This window comes from Arachis hypogaea, chromosome 14, assembly GCF_003086295.3.
Source record: "Arachis hypogaea cultivar Tifrunner chromosome 14, arahy.Tifrunner.gnm2.J5K5, whole genome shotgun sequence".
Taxonomy (NCBI): Eukaryota; Viridiplantae; Streptophyta; class Magnoliopsida; order Fabales; family Fabaceae; genus Arachis; species Arachis hypogaea.
This window is the reverse complement of record NC_092049.1, coordinates 141456882-141478355: the sequence shown is the minus strand read 5'-3', so window position 1 is coordinate 141478355 and position 21474 is coordinate 141456882. Positions and strand designations below refer to the sequence as shown.

The window sequence follows — 21474 nt, the reverse complement described above, 5'->3', positions numbered from 1 at the left end:
TTTTATTTGAACAGGTGCGAGAATTCGTCTTGTATATATGTGTCTTCATTCTAACACCAGGAAAATAATAAAAAGATGAATGAAGATTTTTTTATAAATAGTAAGATATTGATTTCAAAAAAATATATGTTGTTTTAATATGTATTTTATATAGTTATTTTTTAATACATATAACATGAATTTAAACGAGAGAACAATTAAATGAATATAACAAAAGAGTGTATATATATAGTACTAACAAGAGTATATACATAGGATTTGATTACTCCTCCCAATCTCTTCTCTTACTCGTATATCAACTTTTCTAATTACAATGTTAATACTACATAACAGAGAAGAAGGAGTTTATGCAAGCTTTTGTAGGAGGAGCCAACAGCACTAGGAAGAGGAGGTGGAGGTGGGGGTTTTACTCCTCCTCTTCCTCTTCTTCTTCTTCCTGTGGATAGATCACTTATTCCAACATAATAAGGTGCTCCACTTGGATTCTTGCCAAAAGCAGCTCTTGCTCCTCTACTATATCCTCCCTCATCACCTGCATACAGTAGTCATACATTGAGCTTCTTGTCATTCATTTATATTGATGTCAGCAGTGTTATCAAAATCGGACCGGACTGGCCGGTTCAACCAGAAAACCGGTGAACCGGACCCTCTACCGATCCGCTCCGATATTTGGATCGCATAAGATTGAAAACCGGTGCGAACTGGTTAGGGGTTAAATTTTAACAAAATGTTAAAACTAGGGTTCGAACCCCTCCCCTCTTGGAAAGGTAACATTATTTTAATGCAAATTTTAATATATATATATATTTTCTATCAAATAATTTTCTTCTGCCTAATCTACTTTAAATTTAGTTATAAATTCACTTATTTTTAAATTAATTATATTTTTATTTAACAATAATTATAAATTCATTTATTTTTTCATAATTATATAATATCTATTAGTATTGTTTTTTAATAAATACTTGTAATATATAATAATATAATAGATATAAACTAATTAATAAATTATTAAAATTTAATAATAATAATAATTTTAATATAAAAATAAAATAACAAAATAACAAAATAATTATTAAAATAATAATTATAATATTTATTATAAAGTAAAAATAATAAAATACTTATTGTTTTTGGTCCATATTATTTTAGAATAGTTTGATACTCTTAAAATATTAGTAAAAATATGTATTTTAAATTATAATTTTAAATTTTTGACTATTTTTATTTTTTATTTGCATAGTACCGAGTCAACCGGTTCAACCAGTGACCCACCGGTTGAACTAGTAATCCAGTGACCCAGTAATTTGACCGATTCGATTATCGGTTCGGTTCTGACAACTATGGATGTCAGCATGAAAACAATGACACAATTTCACAATTAATAATTCGTAAAAAAGATGAAACTCTTGAGAGATCTTATTGTTACCTTCGGTACCATTTAAGTTCATGGATATTGGCATCAGTGTCATGCCATGGCAGTTTGGTTCTTTTCCAGTTGTACAAACAAGGGGATTTCCAATAATGCTGAAAAAACATTAACAGGAAAAATAAGAACATTCTCTTATGTTAGTACTGAATTTTTGGTTTCTTGAAGCCTATTAGAAACAAATGCACCATATAATCAAGAAAAAGAGATTTATTACTTGAAGGATTTAGCTAAAATTCTTGGTATAGGGCCACTGATGTTGTTGTAGGACAAGTCACTGAAATTGATAATCACAAAAACAAGATAACCATGATTAGAATAAGAGAAAACTTTAAAAATAGAATTATTAATACACAAAAAGAAACCAAAGAAAGAGTTCAATGAATATTACAGAAAAGTAAGCTGTGTCATATTAGCCAATGATTCTGGCAATTCACCATGAAGACTGTTATTATTGAGCCTCCTGAAAACAGTTTAAGCAAATTAAACTCTTGAGCAGTTAGACATTAAAATCAAGGACTATAAGCTTCCAAAAATCATAGCTCATATGATATAATATGAGCTTACATGTATTGCAAACTTCTCAAGTGACCAAGTGAGGGGGGAATTTCACCACTGAGGAAGTTATTAGAGAGATCAAGAGTTTGAAGCTTAGGTAGTTTTCCCAACTCTGAAGGGATTGGTCCAGTTATGTTGTTATTCTGAAGCATCCTGAAAAAGAAAACACAAAAGCAGTTAAAAAACCAGAACACTCATCTAAATTTGTAAGCTTCAATCATCAAATTAATGATACTGTAGTGTTTTTCTGATTGTGATTAATTACTTACACAATCCGAAGGCTGGTTAAGTTTCCTATGGTTGGAGAAAGAGTACCAGATAAAAATTGACTTGGAGTACCCCTACACAAGGCAAAACCAAACTTCATTTTCAGCAAACATTTTAATCAATTTGAACCAAAGAAACTAGTACTTCAACACTTGTTTTGGTTTTTCTACTTCAAATAGAAGATTATGAAGAAAAAACTTACAATCCAATCACCAAGTTCTCTGCAGAACAAGTAATCATAGTCCAGCTACAAGGATCAACAGCATCAGAATCCCAATTATCCAAAACACCATGAGGATCCACCAGTGAGTTCTTTAACCCCATTAAAGCTTGAACTGCATTAAAGAGATATAGATATATAGAGAAATAAGACACCACCCCATTTCATAATTCTGCATACTGAGCTCATATATGAAGGAAAGTTTCAAGTTTTACCTTCAAAGTTTACTCCTTTGGGAGAAAGCAAAGCAGTTGCAGTGCTAAAAAACAAGAAAAATGCAACAGAACATGGAAGAAGAAGAAGAACTCCTCCTCCTCTTCCTCTTCCACTTGCTCTTCCTCTTGGAGTCCCCATTGAAATTGGAGCTTCCATGGATCAGTTACAATAGACAAGTACTTGAAGAATTAACAGTGACGTTAACTGATAAAGTTGTTTTGAAACTTTCAACGGTTCACTTCTCTCAGATATGAGTGTGGTTGTTTCTTCTTTCTTCACACTGTGTGATGATGATGTTCAAAATAAGAAAAGAAACTAAATATCAATGCTTTCCATGCCAGAATAATGAATCTCATTCACCAAAAATCTTGTGTCATCAGAACCAAAGAGAAAAAGAAAAAGTATAAAATGGAAACTTAATCTAGCATGCTTGTCACTATTTTTAGGAGATGGGTATGGAGGAAGAAACTTTATTCCCATCAAACAACATAAGAAAATAAGACAATGAAAGAAAGAGACTCGTGCCTCTTTCATGCATGGTTCCTTAGGCCACATTTTGATTCCAATATACCAAAAATTGAAGTGAAAGGAATGAAGCCTAACTATACCCAATACCAGAAAGTCAGAAACCCTCTATATAATCTTCCTTAATTCATTGATCACATTAAATTCATACATTTTCCCTCAAAAACTAATAAGAAATTAGAGGCCTAGCTAACCAAGTGCATCTTGACAAATTTTAATTCTATGTATTGTGAGATAATTCATAAACTTATATCTAATTAGATGCTACTATCTCTAAGTTCATATAAATATTTAAAATAAAAACTTTATCTATATGACAATACCTGATTATTATAATGTAAAAGGAATTTAAATTCACATGTATAGTATGGAAATTAAACTTTTGATGATTGATGATGAAGATGATTAATAAATCAATATCAAGAGCTTAATGAAGTATGAGAAGTCTTATTAATTAGTCCTTCCCCACCCATTCTATATGTTTATATCTTGGTGTTTATTTGTTATTTAGTATATATAGCACAAAATGTTAATTGGGTAATATTATATATATAGGGCTATTATTATATTCATATCGTACTTTTAAAATAACAGTTTTAATTAATGCATTCCAATATAAAATTACATAAATATATTATAAATAGAAAAATAACAACAAGTATATGAGATCTGATATTTTGTTATTGAATTTTACTTGGTTATTTTTTCTTCAATGCCCTGTTTTCTTAGCTTAAAGGACAAATTCCAGTGAAGATTGTAGTTTGTTTGTTGACTATGGAATGAAAATGTCTTAGAATTCATGTTATTATTAATATGAGGGTATCAAACTATAGTGAATTAAAGTAGATTGAGGGAGGAATCATGAAATGTATTTGCTTATTTAGCCTTGTTTGATTCCTAAGCATTGAAATTTCTGGCTTCAGAATTATTAAAACATATTGGAGTCTATAAATAAAACCTTTTCTCTTAGTGGTTTGTATCCTGAGATTTTGTCATGGTAATTTAATACTTCACCTACTAGTATGCAGAATTAGTCTTAAAAATTCAATGTCACTTTTGTTTGGTTATATTATTTCATAAATTACTAGCCATCTAGCTACCTCCTTTTGGAATAATTTTTGCAGTGTGAATATTTGGCTATTTGGTTTCTTCCCAAATATAGAAAAAAACAAAAATTATTAATGAATGGTAGGCCATGGAGTCCACGTTCAGTTGTCTGACATTGCAGTTGCATGTGGTCTTGTAACATTTTTTTTTTTACTTCTATATTTGCATGAATTTTATTTTGTTTTATTAAGTGAAGAATTATACTTATCTTTTTAATTTATTACACATATGCTAATTTCTGTAGGAAGAGATGATATTATGAATTGTGATACTAATTATTATGAACCTGAAAAGCTTGCACTTCTTACTGACCAGTAAGTAGCTCTTGGTAATTAGAGAGAGAGTAAATTAGAATATTCTGATTTTGCTGTACTCTATGTGCAATTTGGTCTTCAATTTATGAGTAGAGGAAATTGGTTATGTGGCTGTGGAAATTAAATATGTATTTCTTTCTATTTTAATTTCTTTTCTTTTAAACAAATATATAAACTACTATCAAACAAAAGAATCGTATCTTACAAAGTTACAATAGAACTAACAAAGACCAAAACATAATAAAAAGAAATATCCAGATGAACATAATGTATAGGTCTATACTGCTACTTTATATATCAAATGGGTGATAATATAAAATTGACTATCAGAGTAATGTATAGGTCTATACTCACGTATTGTGATCACAGCGTTGACCATAAATCTTGCCTACTTCAGACAAAGCTGACCTCCATGCTTCTAACTTGTGATTGTATCTGCCTTTTTCTTCATGAGCAGCCATGGCTTTTGCATATTCATTGAGCTGGTACTGCACATCTGATTTTGCCACATTGAAATAGATTGGTAACACCAGTCGCTTTCTTCCATTTTCCGAACACTCCATGATCTTGACCAGTTCATCAAGGCACCACCGCGAAGTTGGATACTTATCACAAAGTATCAGAATTGACATCCTTGATCTTTCAATGGCTTCAAGAAGAGAACCTTCGAGCTCCTCCCCTATTCGTAGCTCCTCGCTATCTCTGAAGGTGTCGATTCTTTTGTTGATCAAAGCATGATAGAGTGTGTCTGTGAATCTGAGTCTTGTGTAGCCTCTAAAGCTCAGAAAAACATCATACCTGAAATGTGATGATACTGCTGCACCTTTATCTGACGATGATGAACCTCCCATGCTAACAATCTTTGCAAGTTTTTAGTTGCAATAACCAAGAGTACTCTACAAATGATATGAGAAACTTGATTAATTAATCTTATATTCTTTCAGCTCCAACAAACATATTTCATGCAAAAACTACTGATATTTTAATCCTTACTTCTAACAAGTTGATATTAAAATTAATATTAGTGTGAGATGAACGTGGACATAATTGTTTATGACAAGTTGGTTTTCTAGTACAAACTCTATTCAGTTAGTCTTAACATACAATAAATAATCAACTTCTTGCCATCTCTTCTTTTTAACTACTTCTCATCCCTTCAATTTGCTACAATTGGAAAGAGTTTGAAGTTAGAATTGGTATATAGTATAGACAGATATAGTGAAAGTGAATACTATATTGTTTACTTCATATCATGCCTAGAGTAAGGAATGTTAGAAACTTATCATCTCCAATTGCTGTTCTTGTTGGTAATTTTGTGCATGTTTATAGTACAAAGGCAGATTACATGTCACTCACACTCTCAACAGAGCATGTTCAATGTGACAGAGAAGTATAATACAAATGTGCTCAAGGAATTAAAATAACAAAATACAGAGGAAAAAAAGGAGAAGAAAGAAAAACCGTGTAATATTACAGGTTCACACAATCACACTACATTACAGGACCACAAGTTAGAATGATTCATCTTAGCAACCATATAGAAAAGAACTAACTTGCATCAAAAGGTAATTAAATAGCACCAAGACATTGACAGTCAATGCCTCAGAGATCAAACATCATCATCATACTCTGCAAACTACAAGTTACTACCCCCAAGAGATAAACGATGATTAACATCATATTCTATAAACTCCAAGTTACTACCCAATGAACGCATTTGTTTAGTAACCTCCTTTAAGTCAGGGCAGTTATAGAAGACTGCACGGCGAAGGCGAGGCATCACACCTTCTTCTGATGTAAGACATGTGATATCCACACTGTCCATGATAAACAATTGAAGCCGCAGAAAGCTCCCAGCAGCACCACAATTAAGAGTTTCTTCCTCACAGCTTCCATATATCAGTTTTAAAATCTGAAGGCTGGGAATTTGTCCCAAGGTATTCATATCTTTAGATTTCAAATCTTTAAAGCTTGACAAGGAAATTTTGGTAATATTTGAAGGAAATGCAATTCTATCTAATGTAACACAACCATCTCCAAATATAAGTACCAGCTTACGTAGGTTGTTTAGGCAGTACAGGCTCCTTAAGTTTTCGTCAGCTGAACCTTGGTCTTTATTTATACTTACACCCAGTTTTCTCAGGTTGGGAAAGCAACCATTGTCGAGTAAGCTCCCTAGTTGTGAATCGGCAGACACATAACATAGTGTTTGGAGATTCTGCATTTTATCTTTTACTACTTCTTCATCTACTGATAAATTCAACTCAGTTCCACAACGAAGATGTCTCAGTTGCTTTAACCTCCCAATACTTAGGTCTTTCTTAAAGATCATCACATGACACGTTTTTAAACTCTGAAGCTTACATAACTCGTATGATTCACAGAGGAACATTTTCAAGAACTTGAGACTTTCCAACTCCTTCAAATACTCATTTAGATATGTGTACCCATATGCAAAATATATCACATTAACTCGGCAATCTTCTGGAATATAATGTGGCCACTCTCGTGTACCATCATAAACGAACAAGGAACAAGTGCATGATTGATTACATGTTACTAAACATGAATAGGATCCTATATCCCCAGGAAAGGACAGTCTACCAGCACTTTTAATGTTGTTATCCGGTTTGTTGCTCTCTGATATGCACAATTCCCGGAAGAGATCATGGATCTGACATGTTTTCACGCCTTTGCCATCACTCCTCCTGTTCGCCACTTGTACCAAGTTACGATCCACTAGCTCCTTCAAGTATTGCTCACCGATATCTTCAAGTTGTGGTGGTGATTTTGATCTTCCAGTTTGGATTGGCTCTATGAACCCTTCTGCTATCCATAGACGGATTAAGTCTCTCACCCAAATCTCTTCATCTTCAGGAAACACCCCAAGATATAGAAAGCATGGCTTCATTTTGTTGGGCAAATCATCATAGCTAAACTTCAAAAGCTCCATCATCTCCTCACTACTATCCTCATCAGCAACACTCCAATAAGGCAGTAAATTCATGATTTCTTCCCATGCATCCTCTGACCTCTCCCTCTTTGCAACAAGCCCAGCTGTGGTTTTGATAGCCAATGGTAAACCCTTGCAAGTTTCAACAATTGATCTGCCAATAGATTCTAGCTCAGGAGGACAATTTCTTCTGCAGAAAACCTCCTTGTGAAACAGTTCCCAACTTCTTTCTTTATCCATAAAGGAAAGCTTGTGATGAGGTTTCTTTGACTCTGAAACATAAGCCACCTGATCATTACGAGTAGTTACTAGTATCATGCCACCATTGTTGTTTTCTGGGAAACAATTCTTTATAGTGCGCCATGCTTTACTGTCCCAAACATCATCAAGGACTACCAAGTACTTTTTTCCTTTCAGACATTTCTTCACCTTCTGCTTTAGCTCCTCTTCACTGCTTGAATCTTCAAATTTAGATGCAGACGGCTTCAGACACTTGAGAAGGCTTTTAAAAACTTCCTTTCCACTGTAATCCTTGGAAACAGTTGCCCATGCACGGCAAGGGAATAACATCTTCACCTCATCGCTATTGTAGATCTTTCGAGCAAGGGTAGTCTTTCCTAACCCACCCATGCCAACAATGGAAACAACATTCCCAGGAGAATCTTCTTCCTTGAGTTGATTAATCACAATTTCAAAATCTTTCTCCAATCCCACTACATTTTCTTCCTTCACAGTAGAACTACTTCCTTCAGCGATGCAATATTTCTTAACCTCAACACCATTGTTCAAAATATGATCATCTAGCACATCTTCATATCTTGTTGTTATAATGATCCTACTACCAGGACCAAACCAATCAGTTCTTCTAGCTAGTGAATCCAGTTGTTGTATACTATCAACATCATCCAAAACCAGAAGAACTCTTTTTCGGCCTAGTCTTTGTTTTATTTCAGAGGATCCTTTGAATGTGCTTCCAATCTTAGTCCTGACCTCCTCTCCCATCTCAGAAAGAAGAGTCTCTTGTAGATGTTCTAGGCCACCACCACTTTCATTTGTCTTCTCACTGATATTGGAAAGAAAACTTGCAGTTACAAAGTGAGGCCTAATCTTGTTATACAGCTCCGCAACAAATTTGCTTATTTCATCACCATCTCCATGAATTCCCAGCATGAAACAGGTAACATGAGAACCAATCTCTAGAAGTGATTTTGCCTCCTCAAGTTCAGAATCACATCCAAGTGGACGGTCGATATACAGAGGCAAAGGAGGAAGTCTTTTTGTGACCTCTTCAACAATGTTGTCAATAGCCTCACCCCATGCTCTGCAACGAACATACATAAACATTTTCTTTTTAGTTTAATTTTCTCCTCTTTTATACAAATATATATACTACTATTAAGGAAGAGAATCATAGCAAAATAATTGAGATGCTTTTACAAAGGAACTAACAAAGATCAAAACATAATAAAAAAACACTGTCCCAATAACACAGCACTTAATAAGCACTTATGGAAGTGGAATGTTTTAATAGAAAACATAAAGTTTTTTGTATATTAAATAGATTATTAATGCATTGAAAATCATAAGTTTTCTTTCTTTATTGTCTTATTAACTCATTGTTAAGTCATATCTGAGTAAACTCAGTAAAATTGGGTTTAATCAAAATTTTGTCTCTTGGATATCAAAGTAAGTAATTCTCTAGGAAATTCTTTTAACTAAACTTTTAAAAATAAAGATATAACATCTAGACTTAATCTATTTTATAAATGTTTTTTTATATTATTTTTAAAAGAAACAAACTGGTATAAATTTAGGTAATTACCGCTATATCAAACTGTGATGATCATATACAATTGACAATCAGAATTCAGAAGCATGTATAAAGTATAAACATTTAGAAAGCATTGTCTACAAAAAAGTAAGTAACCACTCACGTTTTCTGATCACAGCGTTGACCATAAATCTTGCCTACTTCAGACAACGCTGACCTCCATGCTTCCAACTTGTGGTTGTTTCTTCCTTTTTCTTCATGAGCAGCCATGGCTGTTTCATACTTATTTTTCTGAAACTGCACATCTGATTTTGCCACACGGAAATAGACCGGTAACACCGGTCGCTTTGTTCCGTTGCCGGAACACTCCATGATCTTGACGAGTTCATCAAGGCACCACTTGGAAGTTGGATACTCGTCACACAGTATAAGAATTGACATCCTTGATCTTTCAATTGCTTCAACAAGAGCACCTTCCAGTTCCTGGCCTATTCTGAGCTTCTCGCTATCTCTGAAAGTCTCGATTCTTTTGTTGACCAAAGCATGATAGAGTGCGTCTGTGAATTCGCATCTTGTGTGGCCTCTGAAGCTCAGAAAAACATCATACTTGAAATATGACAATGCTGTTGAATCGTGATCTGATGGTGAAGCTGCCATGTAACAGTCTTTAACGCTACGCTTAATCGTAACTGGAATAATAATCACAAGAGTAGTTACAACCAAATATAAACTCGGAGCAGGTTTCTTTTAGTATAATTAATTGAAAATTAAACATACAATACTTCAATTTCAGATCGCTTCTTTATGCATTATTTATTTGCTATACGGAGCAGCTGCTTACCAGGTGTCGATTGACTTGGAGAGTCTATCTATACAAGTCTTCTATCTTAAAGATACCAGGCTGAGAGGAGGGTTAGAAGTGAGCCGAGTTGTCACAGCTAGTCCAAATAATAAAAATATGAGAAAAGGAGACCTATTTGTTCTGCAGACATTTTTGTAGTGATTATTGAAAAATATTTTTAAATTTCAGATCTTCTCAAAATTTGAACGGATCAGTCCCTCCGTTCAAATACCTCTGTCAGAAATGATCCGTCCAAATGCTTCTGTCAAGAGCTGATTCGTCTAAATTTTGTGAAGGTCAGAAACTTAAAAGTATTTTTCAATAGTCAGAGACAAAAATGTCCGGACAAAAGGTCAAAGACCTATTTGTTTCATAATTTTATATTAATAAATTATAATTTATATATATTAAAAAAATTAATTTTATATATTATTTATCTATTAATTATATATTTTTTATTTATGTTTTACATCAAAATTATATATAAAAATAATTATAAAATTTTAAATAATTAAAAATATTAATATATATTTGACAAATCGAAATGTTATTTTCTGATTATAAGAGAAGAAAGAAAAACCGTGTAATATTACAGGTTCACACTACATTACAGGACCACAAGTTAGAACGATTCACCTTAGCAACGGTATAGAAAAGAACTAACTTGCATGAAAAGGAAATTAAATAGCACGAAGACATTGATAGTTAATGCCTCAGAGATCAAACATCATCATCATACTCTGCAAACTACAAGTTACTACCCAAGAGATAAACCATGATTAACATCATATTCTATAAACTCCAAGTTACTACCCAATGAACGCATTTGTTTAGTAACCTCCTTCAAGTCAGGGCAGTTATAGAAGACGGCACGGCGAAGACGAGGCATCACACCTTCTTCTGATGTAAGACATGTGATATTCACACCGTCCATGATAAACACTTGAAGCCGCAGAAAGCTCCCAGCAGCACCACAATTAAGAGTTTCTTCCTCACAGCTTCCAAATCTCAGTTTTAAAATCTGAAGGCTGGGAATTTGTCCCAAGGTATTCATATCTTTAGATTTCAAATCCTTAAAGCTTGACAAGGAAATTTTGGTAATATTTGAAGGAAATGCAATTCTATCTAATGGAACCCAACATTCTTCAAACATAAGTACCAGCTTACGTAGGTTGTTTAGGCAGTGCAGGCTCCTTAAGTTTTCTTCAGGTGAACCTTGGTCTTTATTTATACTTACACCCAGTTTTCTCAGGTTGGGAAAGCAACCATTGTCGAGTAAGCTCCCTAGTTGCGAATCGGCAGACACATAACATAGTGTTTGGAGATTCTGCATTTTATCTTTTACTACTTCTTCATCTACTGATAAATTCAAGCCATTTTCACAACGAAGATGTCTCAGTTGCTTTAACCTCCCAATACTTAGGTCTTTCTCAATGATCATCATCACATGACACGTTTTTAAACTCTGAAGCTTACATAACTCATATGATTCAAAGTAGAACATTTTCAAGAACTTAAGACTTTTCAACTCCTTGAAATACTCATTTAGATCTGTGAACCCATCTGCAAAATATATCACATTAACTCTGCAATCTTCTGGAATATGATGTGGCCACTCTTGTGTATCATCTCCATAAACGAACAAGGAACAAGTGCATGATTGATTACATGTTAGTAAACATGAATAGGATCCTGTATCCCCAGGAAAGGACAGTCTACGAGCATTGTTATTGTTGTTATCAGGTTTGTTGCTCTCTGATATGCACAATTCCCGGAAGAGATCATGGATCTGACATATTTTCACGCCTTTGCCATCACTCCTTCTCTTTGCCACTTGTACCAAGTTACGATCCACTAGCTCCTTCAAGTATTGCTCACCGATATCTTCAAGTTGTGGTGGTGATTTTGATCTTCCAGTTTGGATTGGCTCTATGAACCCTTCTGCTATCCATAGACGAATTAAGTCTCTCACCCAAATCTCTTCATCTTCAGGAAACACCCCAAGATATAGAAAGCATGGCTTCATTTTGTTGGGCAAATCATCATAGCTAAACTTCAAAAGCTCCATCATCTCCTCACTACTATCCTCATCAGCAACACTCCAATAAGGGAGTAAATTCATGATTTCTTCCCATGCATCCTCTGACCTCTCCCTCTTTGCAACAAGCCCAGCTGTTGTTTTGATAGCCAATGGTAAACCCTTGCAAGTTTCAACAATTGATCTGCCAATAGATTCTAGCTCAGGAGGACAATTTCTTCTGCAGAAAACCTCCTTGTGAAACAGTTCCCAACTTCTTTCTTTATCCATAAAGGAAAGCTTGTGATGAGGTTCCTTTGACTCTGAAACATAGGCCATCTGATCATTCCGAGTAGTTACTAGTATCATGCCACCATTGTTGTTTTCTGGGAAACAATTCTTTATAGTGCGCCATGCTTTACTGTCCCAAACATCATCAAGGACTACCAAGTACTTTTTTCCTTTCAGACATTTCTTTACCTTCTGCTTTAGCTCCTCTTCACTACTTGAATCTTCAAATTTAGATGCAGATGGCTTCAGACACTTGAGAAGGCTCTTAAAAACTTCCTTTCCACTGTAATCCTTCGACACAGTTGCCCATGCACGGCAAGGGAATAACATCTTCACCTCATCGCTATTGTAGATCTTTCGAGCAAGGGTGGTCTTGCCTAACCCACCCATGCCAACAATGGAAACAACATTCCCAGGAGAACCTTCTTCCTTGAGTTGATTAATCACAATTTCAAAATCTTTCTCCAATCCCACTACATTTTCTTCCTTCACAGTAGAACTACTTCCTTCAGTGATGCAATATTTCTTAACCTCAACACCATTGTTCAAAATATGATCATCTAGCACATCTTCATATCTTGTTGTTATAATGATCCTACTACCAGGACCAAACCAATCAGTTCTTCTAGCTAGTGAATCCAGTTGTTGTATACTATCAACATCATCCAAAACCAGAAGAACTCTTTTTTGGCCTAGTCTTCGTTTTATTTCAGAGGATCCTTTGAATGTGCTTCCAATCTTAGTCCTGACCTCCTCTCCCATCTCAGAAAGAAGAGTTTCTTGTAGATGTTCTAGGCCACCACCACTTTCATTTGTTTTCTCACTGATATTGGAAAGAAAACTTGCAGTTACAAAGTGAGGCCTAATCTTGTTATACAGCTCTGCAACAAATTTGCTTATTTCGTCACCATCTCCATGAATTCCCAGCATGAAACAGGTAGCATGAGAACCAATCTCTAGAATTGATTTTGCCTCCTCAAGTTCAGAATCACATCCAAGTGGACGGTCGATATACAGAGGCGGAGGAGGAAGCCTTGTTGTGACCTCTTCAACAATGTTGTCAATAGCCTCTCCCCATGCTCTGCAACAAACATACAAACACATTTTCTTTTGAGCAATGCTAGGGGCCAGCAACTTTTGTGATTGGTAGCCATCAAATAGCCATCAATGATGATCTAATGGTGTGTGATTAGTGTGAGATTTCATCCAATGACTCACCTTTCTCTGTTGGTTACATGCTGGCCAAAATTCAACCAAACTGATGGCCCCTAGACTTTTCCTTTTCTTTTTATTTTAATTTCTCTTTTTTTATACAAATATATATACTACTATTAAATAAGAGAATGAAAGCAAAATAATTGAATTGATTTTACATTGGAATTAACAAAGATCAAAACATAATAAAAAAATGTTGTCTCACTAACGGATAACTTAAATAAGCACTTATGGAAGTAGAATGTTTTAATATTAAATAGATTATTAATGCATTGAAAAACAAAAGTTCTTTTTTATTCCCTTCTTAACTCATTATTAACTCAGATCTCAGTAAACTCAGTAAAATTGGGTTAAACCAAAATTTAGTCCCTTGAACATCAAAATAAGTAATTCTCTAAGAAATACTTTTAACTAAACGTTTAAAAATAAAGATATAACATTTAGTTTTAATCTATTGATAAATATATCTATGTTATTTTTAAAAGAAATTAAACAAACTCGTATAATTTTAGGTAATTACAGGTATATCAAACAGTGATGATCATATACAATTGAAAATCAGAACTCAAAAGCATGTATAAACATTTAAAAAGCTTTGTGTACAAAGTAAATAACTACTCACGTTTTGTGATCACAGCGTTGACCATAAATCTTGCCTACTTCAGACAACGCTGACTTCCATGCTTCCAGCTTGTGGTTGTTTCTTCCTTTTTCTTCATGATCAGCCATGGCTGTTTCATACTTATTTTTCTGAAACTGCACATCTGATTTTGCCACGCGGAAATAGACCGGTAACACAGGTCGCCTTGTTCCGTTGCCGGAACACTCCATGATCTTGACGAGTTCATCAAGGCACCACTTGGAAGTTGGATACTCGTCACACAGTATAAGAATTGACATCCTTGATCTTTCAATTGCTTCAACAAGAGCACCTTCAAGTTCCTCACCTATTCTGAGCTTCTCGCTATCTCTGAAAGTCTCGATTCTTTTGTTGACCAAAGCATGATAGAGTGCGTCTGTGAATTCGCGTCTTGTGTGGCCTCTGAAGCTCAGAAAAACATCATACTTGAAATATGACAACGGTGTTTCATCATGATCTGATGATGAACCTGCCATGGTAATTTGCGATAATGCTAGGCTTAATCGTAATTGGAATAATAATCACGAGTCAACAAAAGAAAGAGCAATGTATATAGAAACGGAGATTAGGTGATCAATGAAGTGATTAACCAAATAAACTCGGAGCGAGTTTCTTTGTAGTTGCAATTCTAAATATTTTAATTGCAATTTGCACTTACATTATGTATAAAAAAACATACTATGACTTATTATAAGCATTGCTTGCTTTATTTATGCGTTCTTTATTTGCTATGGAGAAGCTGCTTATTACCTCTGGTGGATTGACTTGGAGAGTCCTCTAATAATTATATTAAATGTTTTTTTTTTCTTTTTAAACTTGGAATAAGTGATAAAGTAATGAGGTGTTTGGCAATAGCTAATTCCTTACATTATTTTTTGGAGTATCGTTCAAATTTGTTTTCAACTAATTTTAAATTAAATTCTTTAGTCTTTAATATATTTTTATTATTTTTAAGATTTTCAAAATTTATTTACGTACAGATTAATCTTTTCAAAGTTCTTAGTCACTTTTTTAACATATATGGTAAATAAATAAATTTTTAACAAATTTTAATATAAGATAATTACATTTCTAAATAAAATTATTTTAAGACAAAATAAATACTTATATTTTTATGCTAAAAAATTGTTGAAAATTTAAACAATATATCTAAATTAGTTATGCCAGATTCTGCCGGCATAAATTATTATGATGACTTATTTTAAATAGTGATATTCTGAGGTGTGCTATATCATCGTCCTAGTACAAAACAATATGTTTTTCGGGTCAAGATAAACTGATATATATCAAAACAGACATATGATGGAGTGGTGATTATGAATCTTAGCCATGAATGAGTTTTTATAACAATAAAAGCTAAGGAATTACATGTCATTCGAACACTCACCAGAACATACATATTCAATGAAACAAAGAATCATAATACAAATGTGCTCGAGGAATTAAAATACCAAAATAAATGCTAAAAAGTATCATTCAAAAGAAAAACAATGCAATATTACATACATGATCAAAATACGAAATTACAATACAATGCAATTACATGATCATACATGTTAGGAATGATTCACATGGCAAAGGATTTCATAACGCTAATGTTTGGACCATTAAATGATTCCATAATAAATTTTTTTTATTTTTTAATAATTATTAAATAATTTTTATTTAATTTTAATTATAAATTAATTTTTTATATATTATTTAATTATAAAATTTATCTTTTATTTTATAAATTATTATTTTATTATTCATCTATCATGTTTATTAACGATTAGATATAAAAACAATAAGGAAATAGATCCTCCATTAATTAATTGATCCAATCCTATGCCAATTCACATTGGCAGAAGCATAAAAAAGAACTTGCATGAAGAGGATTGATTAAAGGAAAAATATGAGGAGCTAATGGAATATTCATACAATAATGGAGGTTTAGGAAGTATTAGAGATATAATCATTAGTATTACCTTTTCTCATCAGCTGAAGCTTTTGGGATGAGTGGTATCATGACATGGTATTAGAGTCTTTGCACACATTCTACAAATAGTCCAGGTTAAATAGCATACATGTCTATGACATTGTAAATACTTATGGAAGACCGAACGTCGAAGGCAAGGCATTGCACTATCTTCTAAGGTAAGACGTTCTACAATCACATGTATCATTATAAACACTTGAAGCCGCGGAAAGCTCCTATCACTACCACAATCAAGGATTTCCATACAATTTACATCTTCTAATTTTAAAACTTCAAGTCTGGGAATTCGTCCCAAGATTTTCATGTCTATGGAATCCAAAATCTGAAAGCCTGACAATGTAATCTTGATTAGATTTGAGGGAAATGTAATTTCATCTAATGCAACTCGTTGAAACCCTAGATTAGACTTAAGTTTCAGCTTACGTAGATTGTTTAGGCGATGCAGGCTCCTTAAGTTTTCCTCTACAGGCTCCGAAAATGAATATGGGTCTTCAATGATCACTAAACCAAGTGTTCTCAAGTTGGGAAAGTAGCCATTGTCGAGTAAGGACTCTAGATGTGAATCGGCATACACATAACATAGGGTTTGGACATTCTGCATTTTATCTTTTACTCCTTGTTTTTCATCTACTAATAAATTCATGCAAAGTTCACAATGAAGATGTCTCAGTTGCTTCCACCCCCCAATACTAAACTCCTTAAGAAAATATTCAGATATATGTAAAGTTTCTACGCTCGGAAACTTATTATATCCATAAAAATAGTCCATTCTCAAGTACCTGATATGTTTCAATGTTTTCAAGTACTCTTTCTCTGTTGCTGTAGCGATTACCCACCATTTTGCAAGATATAGCACATTAACTCGGCAGTTTTTTGGAATATGATGTGACCACCCTCTTGCATCTCCATAAATGAGCAGCGAGCGAGTGCATGATTGATTACATGTTACTGAACATGCATAGGATCCTATGTTGTTGGGAAAGAAAAATCTACAAGCACTGTTGTTTCTATTATTGCTCTCTGAAATGCAGAGTTGCCGGATGAGATCATGGATGTGACATGTTTTCACGCCTTTGCCATCACTCCTTCTCTTTGCTACTTGTACCAAGTTACGATCCACTAGCTCCTTCAAGTATTGCTCACCAATATCTTCAGGTTCTGGTGGTGCTTCTTCTGATCTTCCAGTTTGAATTTGCTCTATGAACCCTTCTGCCATCCACAGGTGGATTAAGTCTCTCACTCGAATCTCATCATCTGCAGGAAAGATTCCAAGATACAAGAAGCAGGGCTTCAATTTGTTGGGCAAATCATCATAGCTAAACTTCAAAATCCCTTTCATCGCCTCACTACTTTCCTTGTCCTCAGTAACACACCAATAAGGGAGTAAATTCATAATTTCTTTCCATGCATCTTCTGATCTTTCCCTCTTCAAGACAAACCCGGCTATGGTTTTGATAGCCAATGGTAAACCCTTACAACTTTTAGCAATTGATCTTCCAATAGGTTCTAGTTCCAGAGGACACTTTTCTCCGCAGAACACCTCAAGACTGAACAGTTTCCAGCTTTCTTCTTCATTCATAAAGGAAAGCTTGTGATGAAGATCCTTTGACCTTGAAAAGTAGGCCACTTGATCATTACGTGTAGTTAATAGTATCATGCCACCACTGTTGTTATTTGTGAAACAATCCTTTATAGTACACCAAGCTTGTGTCCCAGACATCATCCAAGACTACCAAATACTTTTTCCCTTTCAAACATTGCATCACCTCCTCCTTCAGCTCCTCTTTACTAGAATCTTCAAGCTTAAATTTGGAACTGGACGGTTTCAGACAGTTGAGAAGGCTTTTATAAACTTCTTTTTCTCTGTAATCCTTGGAAACAGTTGCCCATGCACGGCAAGGGAATAGCTTCTTGACCTCATCGCTATTGTAGATCTTTCGAGCAAGGGTAGTCTTGCCTAACCCACCCATGCCAACAATGGAAACAACATTCCCAGGAGAATCTTCTTCCTTGAGTTGATTAATCACAATCTCAAAATCTTTCTCCAATCCCACTACATTTTCTTCCTTCACAGTAGAACCACTGCCTTTGGTGATGCAATATTTCCTAACCTCAACACCATTGTTTAAAGCATGATCATCTAGCACATCTTCATATCTTGTTGTTATAATGATCCTACTACCAGGACCAAACCAATCAATTCCTCCTGCTAGCGAATTCAGTTGATGTGTACTATCAACATCATCCAAGACCAGAAGGACTCTTTTTTGGCCTAGTCTTCGTTTTATTTAAGAGGATCCTTTGAATGTGCTTCCAATCTTACACTTTACCTCCTCTCCCATCTCAGAAAGAAGTGTCATTTGTAGATCTTCTAGGCCACCACCGCTTTTATTAGTTTTCTCACTGACATTTGAAAGAACGCTTGCATCTACAAAATGAGGCCTAATCTTGTTATACAACTCAGCAACAAATATGCTTATTTCATCACCATCTCCATGAATCCCCAACATGAAACATGTGGCATTAGAATCGATCTCTAGAAGTGATTTGGCCGCTTCAAGTTCAGAATCAAATCCAAGTGGACGCCCAATATACAGAGGCAAGGGAGGAAGTCTTTTTTTGACCTCTTCAACAATCTTGTCAATAGCCAAGCCGCTTGGTCTACAAACAACATACATACACATTTCCTTTGTATATTAATTTTTAGATAAAAGCTCAAATGCAGTGAATTTTACTCGTAAAGTTGATAGCTAAGAGCGGTTAAATAATTTAATTAATTTCACTAAATTTTTATCTAACAGTTTTTAATTATCAATGAAGTTGACTGCATCTGAATTTTCACTTAATTTTTATTCCTTTATACAAATATATAAACGGTGTTAAGAGACAAATTAATGGTAGCAAAATGATTGAATTGATCTTAAAATGGAACATACAAGGATCAGGACATAATAAAAAAAAGGTATTGCTAACAAGGGAATTAATATGAATAATATAAGTAAAATGTTTTAATATATATGATGTTCTTATTTACTAAACGGGTGAATGCGTTAAAACATAAAAATTTTTACCTTATTTTTTTGAGAAAATGCTGAATCACTGCCTAACTTTTTAATTTGAATACACATGAGTTTTTCACTAATTAAAAATACAAAAAACGTTTATTACTTTTTAAAATGTAAGATATTTAAATTCTTACATCTAAAATATATAAGAACAAAATAGGTTTTTTAGAGAGACTTTAATGTTTGGCTTTTTAAAAAATAAAAAATGTTACCTATACTTTTCCAAATTTATTTATCCTCAAGAGATGAAAGATCAATAACCTATCCTTTAATATCTGTACAGAGTAGAGTAAAGTAAGTAACTAGTGAGTACTCACGTTTTTTTATCACATCATTGACCATAAATCTTGCCTACTTGAGACAAAGCTGACTTCCATGCTTCCAACTTGTGGTTGTTTCTTCCTTTTTCTTGATGAGCAACCATGGCTGTTTCATACTTATTTTTCTGAAACTGCACATCTGATTTTGCCACACGGAAATAGACCGGTAACACCGGTCGCTTTGTTCCGTTGCCAGAACACTCCATGATCTTGACGAGTTCATCAAGGCACCACTTGGAAGTTGGATACTCATCACACAGTATAAGAATTGACATCCTTGATCTTTCAATTGCTTCAACAAGAGCACCTTCCAGTTCCTCGCCTATTCTCAGCTCCTCGCTATCTCTGAAGGTATCGATTCTGTTGTTGATCAAAGCATGATAGAGCGTGTCTGTGAATCCGAATCTTGTGTAACCTCTAAAGCTCAGAAAAACATCATACTTGAAATATGACAATGGTGTTGAATCGTGATCTGATGAATCTGCCATGGTAACAATAGTCTTAATGCTATGCTTAATCGTAATTGGAATATTAATCACAAGAGTAGTTAAAACAAAGAGTAATGTGTATAAAAATGGAGATTAGGTGATCAAGTCATTACGACCAAATAATAAACGGGATCGGAGCAACTTTCTTTGTAGTTGCTCATTCTAAATGTTATAGTTTAATTGCAATTTGCACTTACATTATGTATAATTAAAAGCACACAATATTATTAATGGTTATGACTTGTGACTATTGCACTTACATTCTTTCTTTGTGCATGGATTGACTTGGAGAGTCCTCAAATAATTATATCAAAGGTTCAATTTTTTGACTTGGAATGAATAAGTGATGAAGGTATAATTACTTGTTAGGCGATAGCTAATTCTTCATACATACATTATTTTTTGAAATTTTAAAATTGTTGTCCGGTAAATTTTAAATTTTAACTCTAATAACTTTTATTATCTTAAAAATTCTCAAAAATGACTTCAATGAGACATAATAATTTTTTCATAGTTCTTAATAAAATTTTTAATATGTAAAATAGAGGAATAGATTCTTAACAAATTTTAACATAAAATTATTAGATCTTAAAAAAATATTATTGTTTACAGACAATTAATATGCTCTCAATAAAAAATTATTACAAAATTTTTCAAGGTTGTTGGTTGAAAATGAGACAGAGTTGAGGGCTTAATTGAGAATATTGTACAGCCTTCGAGTTATATAACACCATAATTCTCTTTTCATAATTCCCAAAAAAATAATAAAAATAATAAAATATTATCTTTAATTTCTTCTTCTCTTAGTTCTTATGTTACTTATTACTGTGTTGAGTTTGAAAACGTAAAATAAAAATATAAAGTAAAATGACAAAATTATTTATAATAAAATTTAAATAAAAAATAAAGTAGGACTCAAAAACTGATTTGATGTATAAAGATATTGTTAAAAAGAAGAAGAAAAAAATAGAAAAATGATTCAATTATTGTAAAAATATGTCTTTAAAAATAAATAAATAAATAAATAATTTAAGAATATATGTTTTTAATAAAAAATTTGATCCTTTTTTTAAATATTTTATTAATTATTATTTTTTAATAATTTTGATAAAAATAAATCTCTTTTAATAGTTAAATCTCCTTAGTGCTCCTTTAGAATAATTTTCTCTTTTTTTTATCCTTAAATATTAATATACGATTAAATAGGCGATCACTTTTGTCAATAAATTATAAAAAAAAGTAAAATAACTATATAAATT

At 33.4% G+C, this 21474-nt stretch overlaps 5 protein-coding genes across 6 annotated transcripts; all 5 read right to left on the bottom strand.

Annotated features, from left to right (window-relative positions):
* Positions 1 to 197: 197 nt before the first annotated feature.
* On the bottom strand, positions 198 to 5129 carry LOC112798113 (protein NSP-INTERACTING KINASE 1-like). Its single transcript, XM_072215610.1, has 9 exons — positions 4991 to 5129; positions 2690 to 2970; positions 2457 to 2589; positions 2257 to 2328; positions 1997 to 2140; positions 1821 to 1892; positions 1647 to 1706; positions 1430 to 1527; positions 198 to 532 (listed from the first exon to the last, which is right to left on the bottom strand). The coding sequence occupies exons 2-9, from the start codon at positions 2844 to 2846 to the stop codon at positions 309 to 311; spliced, it is 960 nt and encodes a 319-aa protein (XP_072071711.1). The 5' UTR covers positions 2847 to 2970; positions 4991 to 5129; the 3' UTR covers positions 198 to 308.
* Positions 4987 to 5487, bottom strand: LOC112795471 (toll/interleukin-1 receptor-like protein). Its single transcript, XM_025837400.1, has one exon. It carries the CDS (start codon positions 5485 to 5487, stop codon positions 4987 to 4989), a length of 501 nt encoding a protein of 166 aa, XP_025693185.1.
* Positions 5488 to 5905: 418 nt separating this feature from the next.
* LOC112795470 (disease resistance protein RPP13-like) lies at positions 5906 to 10575 on the bottom strand. Of its 2 annotated transcripts, none has more exons than XM_029298074.2 (3): positions 10202 to 10575; positions 9524 to 10049; positions 5906 to 8910 (listed from the first exon to the last, which is right to left on the bottom strand). In XM_029298074.2, the coding sequence occupies exons 2-3, from the start codon at positions 10015 to 10017 to the stop codon at positions 6273 to 6275; spliced, it is 3132 nt and encodes a 1043-aa protein (XP_029153907.1). In that variant the 5' UTR covers positions 10018 to 10049; positions 10202 to 10575; the 3' UTR covers positions 5906 to 6272. The 2 variants fall into 2 exon arrangements, with proteins under 2 accessions (XP_029153907.1, XP_025693184.1); XM_025837399.3 differs by having other exon boundaries at positions 10138 to 10258.
* Positions 10576 to 10762: 187 nt separating this feature from the next.
* Positions 10763 to 19026, bottom strand: LOC140178793 (uncharacterized). The gene is made up of 5 exons (XM_072216057.1): positions 18668 to 19026; positions 18023 to 18619; positions 16464 to 17952; positions 14347 to 14882; positions 10763 to 13590 (listed from the first exon to the last, which is right to left on the bottom strand). Exons 1-5 carry the CDS (start codon positions 19024 to 19026, stop codon positions 10959 to 10961), a joined length of 5613 nt encoding a protein of 1870 aa, XP_072072158.1. The 3' UTR covers positions 10763 to 10958.
* Positions 18866 to 20355, bottom strand: LOC112795467 (toll/interleukin-1 receptor-like protein). The gene is made up of 2 exons (XM_025837397.2): positions 19725 to 20355; positions 18866 to 19003 (listed from the first exon to the last, which is right to left on the bottom strand). The coding sequence occupies exon 1, from the start codon at positions 20213 to 20215 to the stop codon at positions 19739 to 19741; it is 477 nt and encodes a 158-aa protein (XP_025693182.1). The 5' UTR covers positions 20216 to 20355; the 3' UTR covers positions 18866 to 19003; positions 19725 to 19738.
* Positions 20356 to 21474: the final 1119 nt, after the last annotated feature.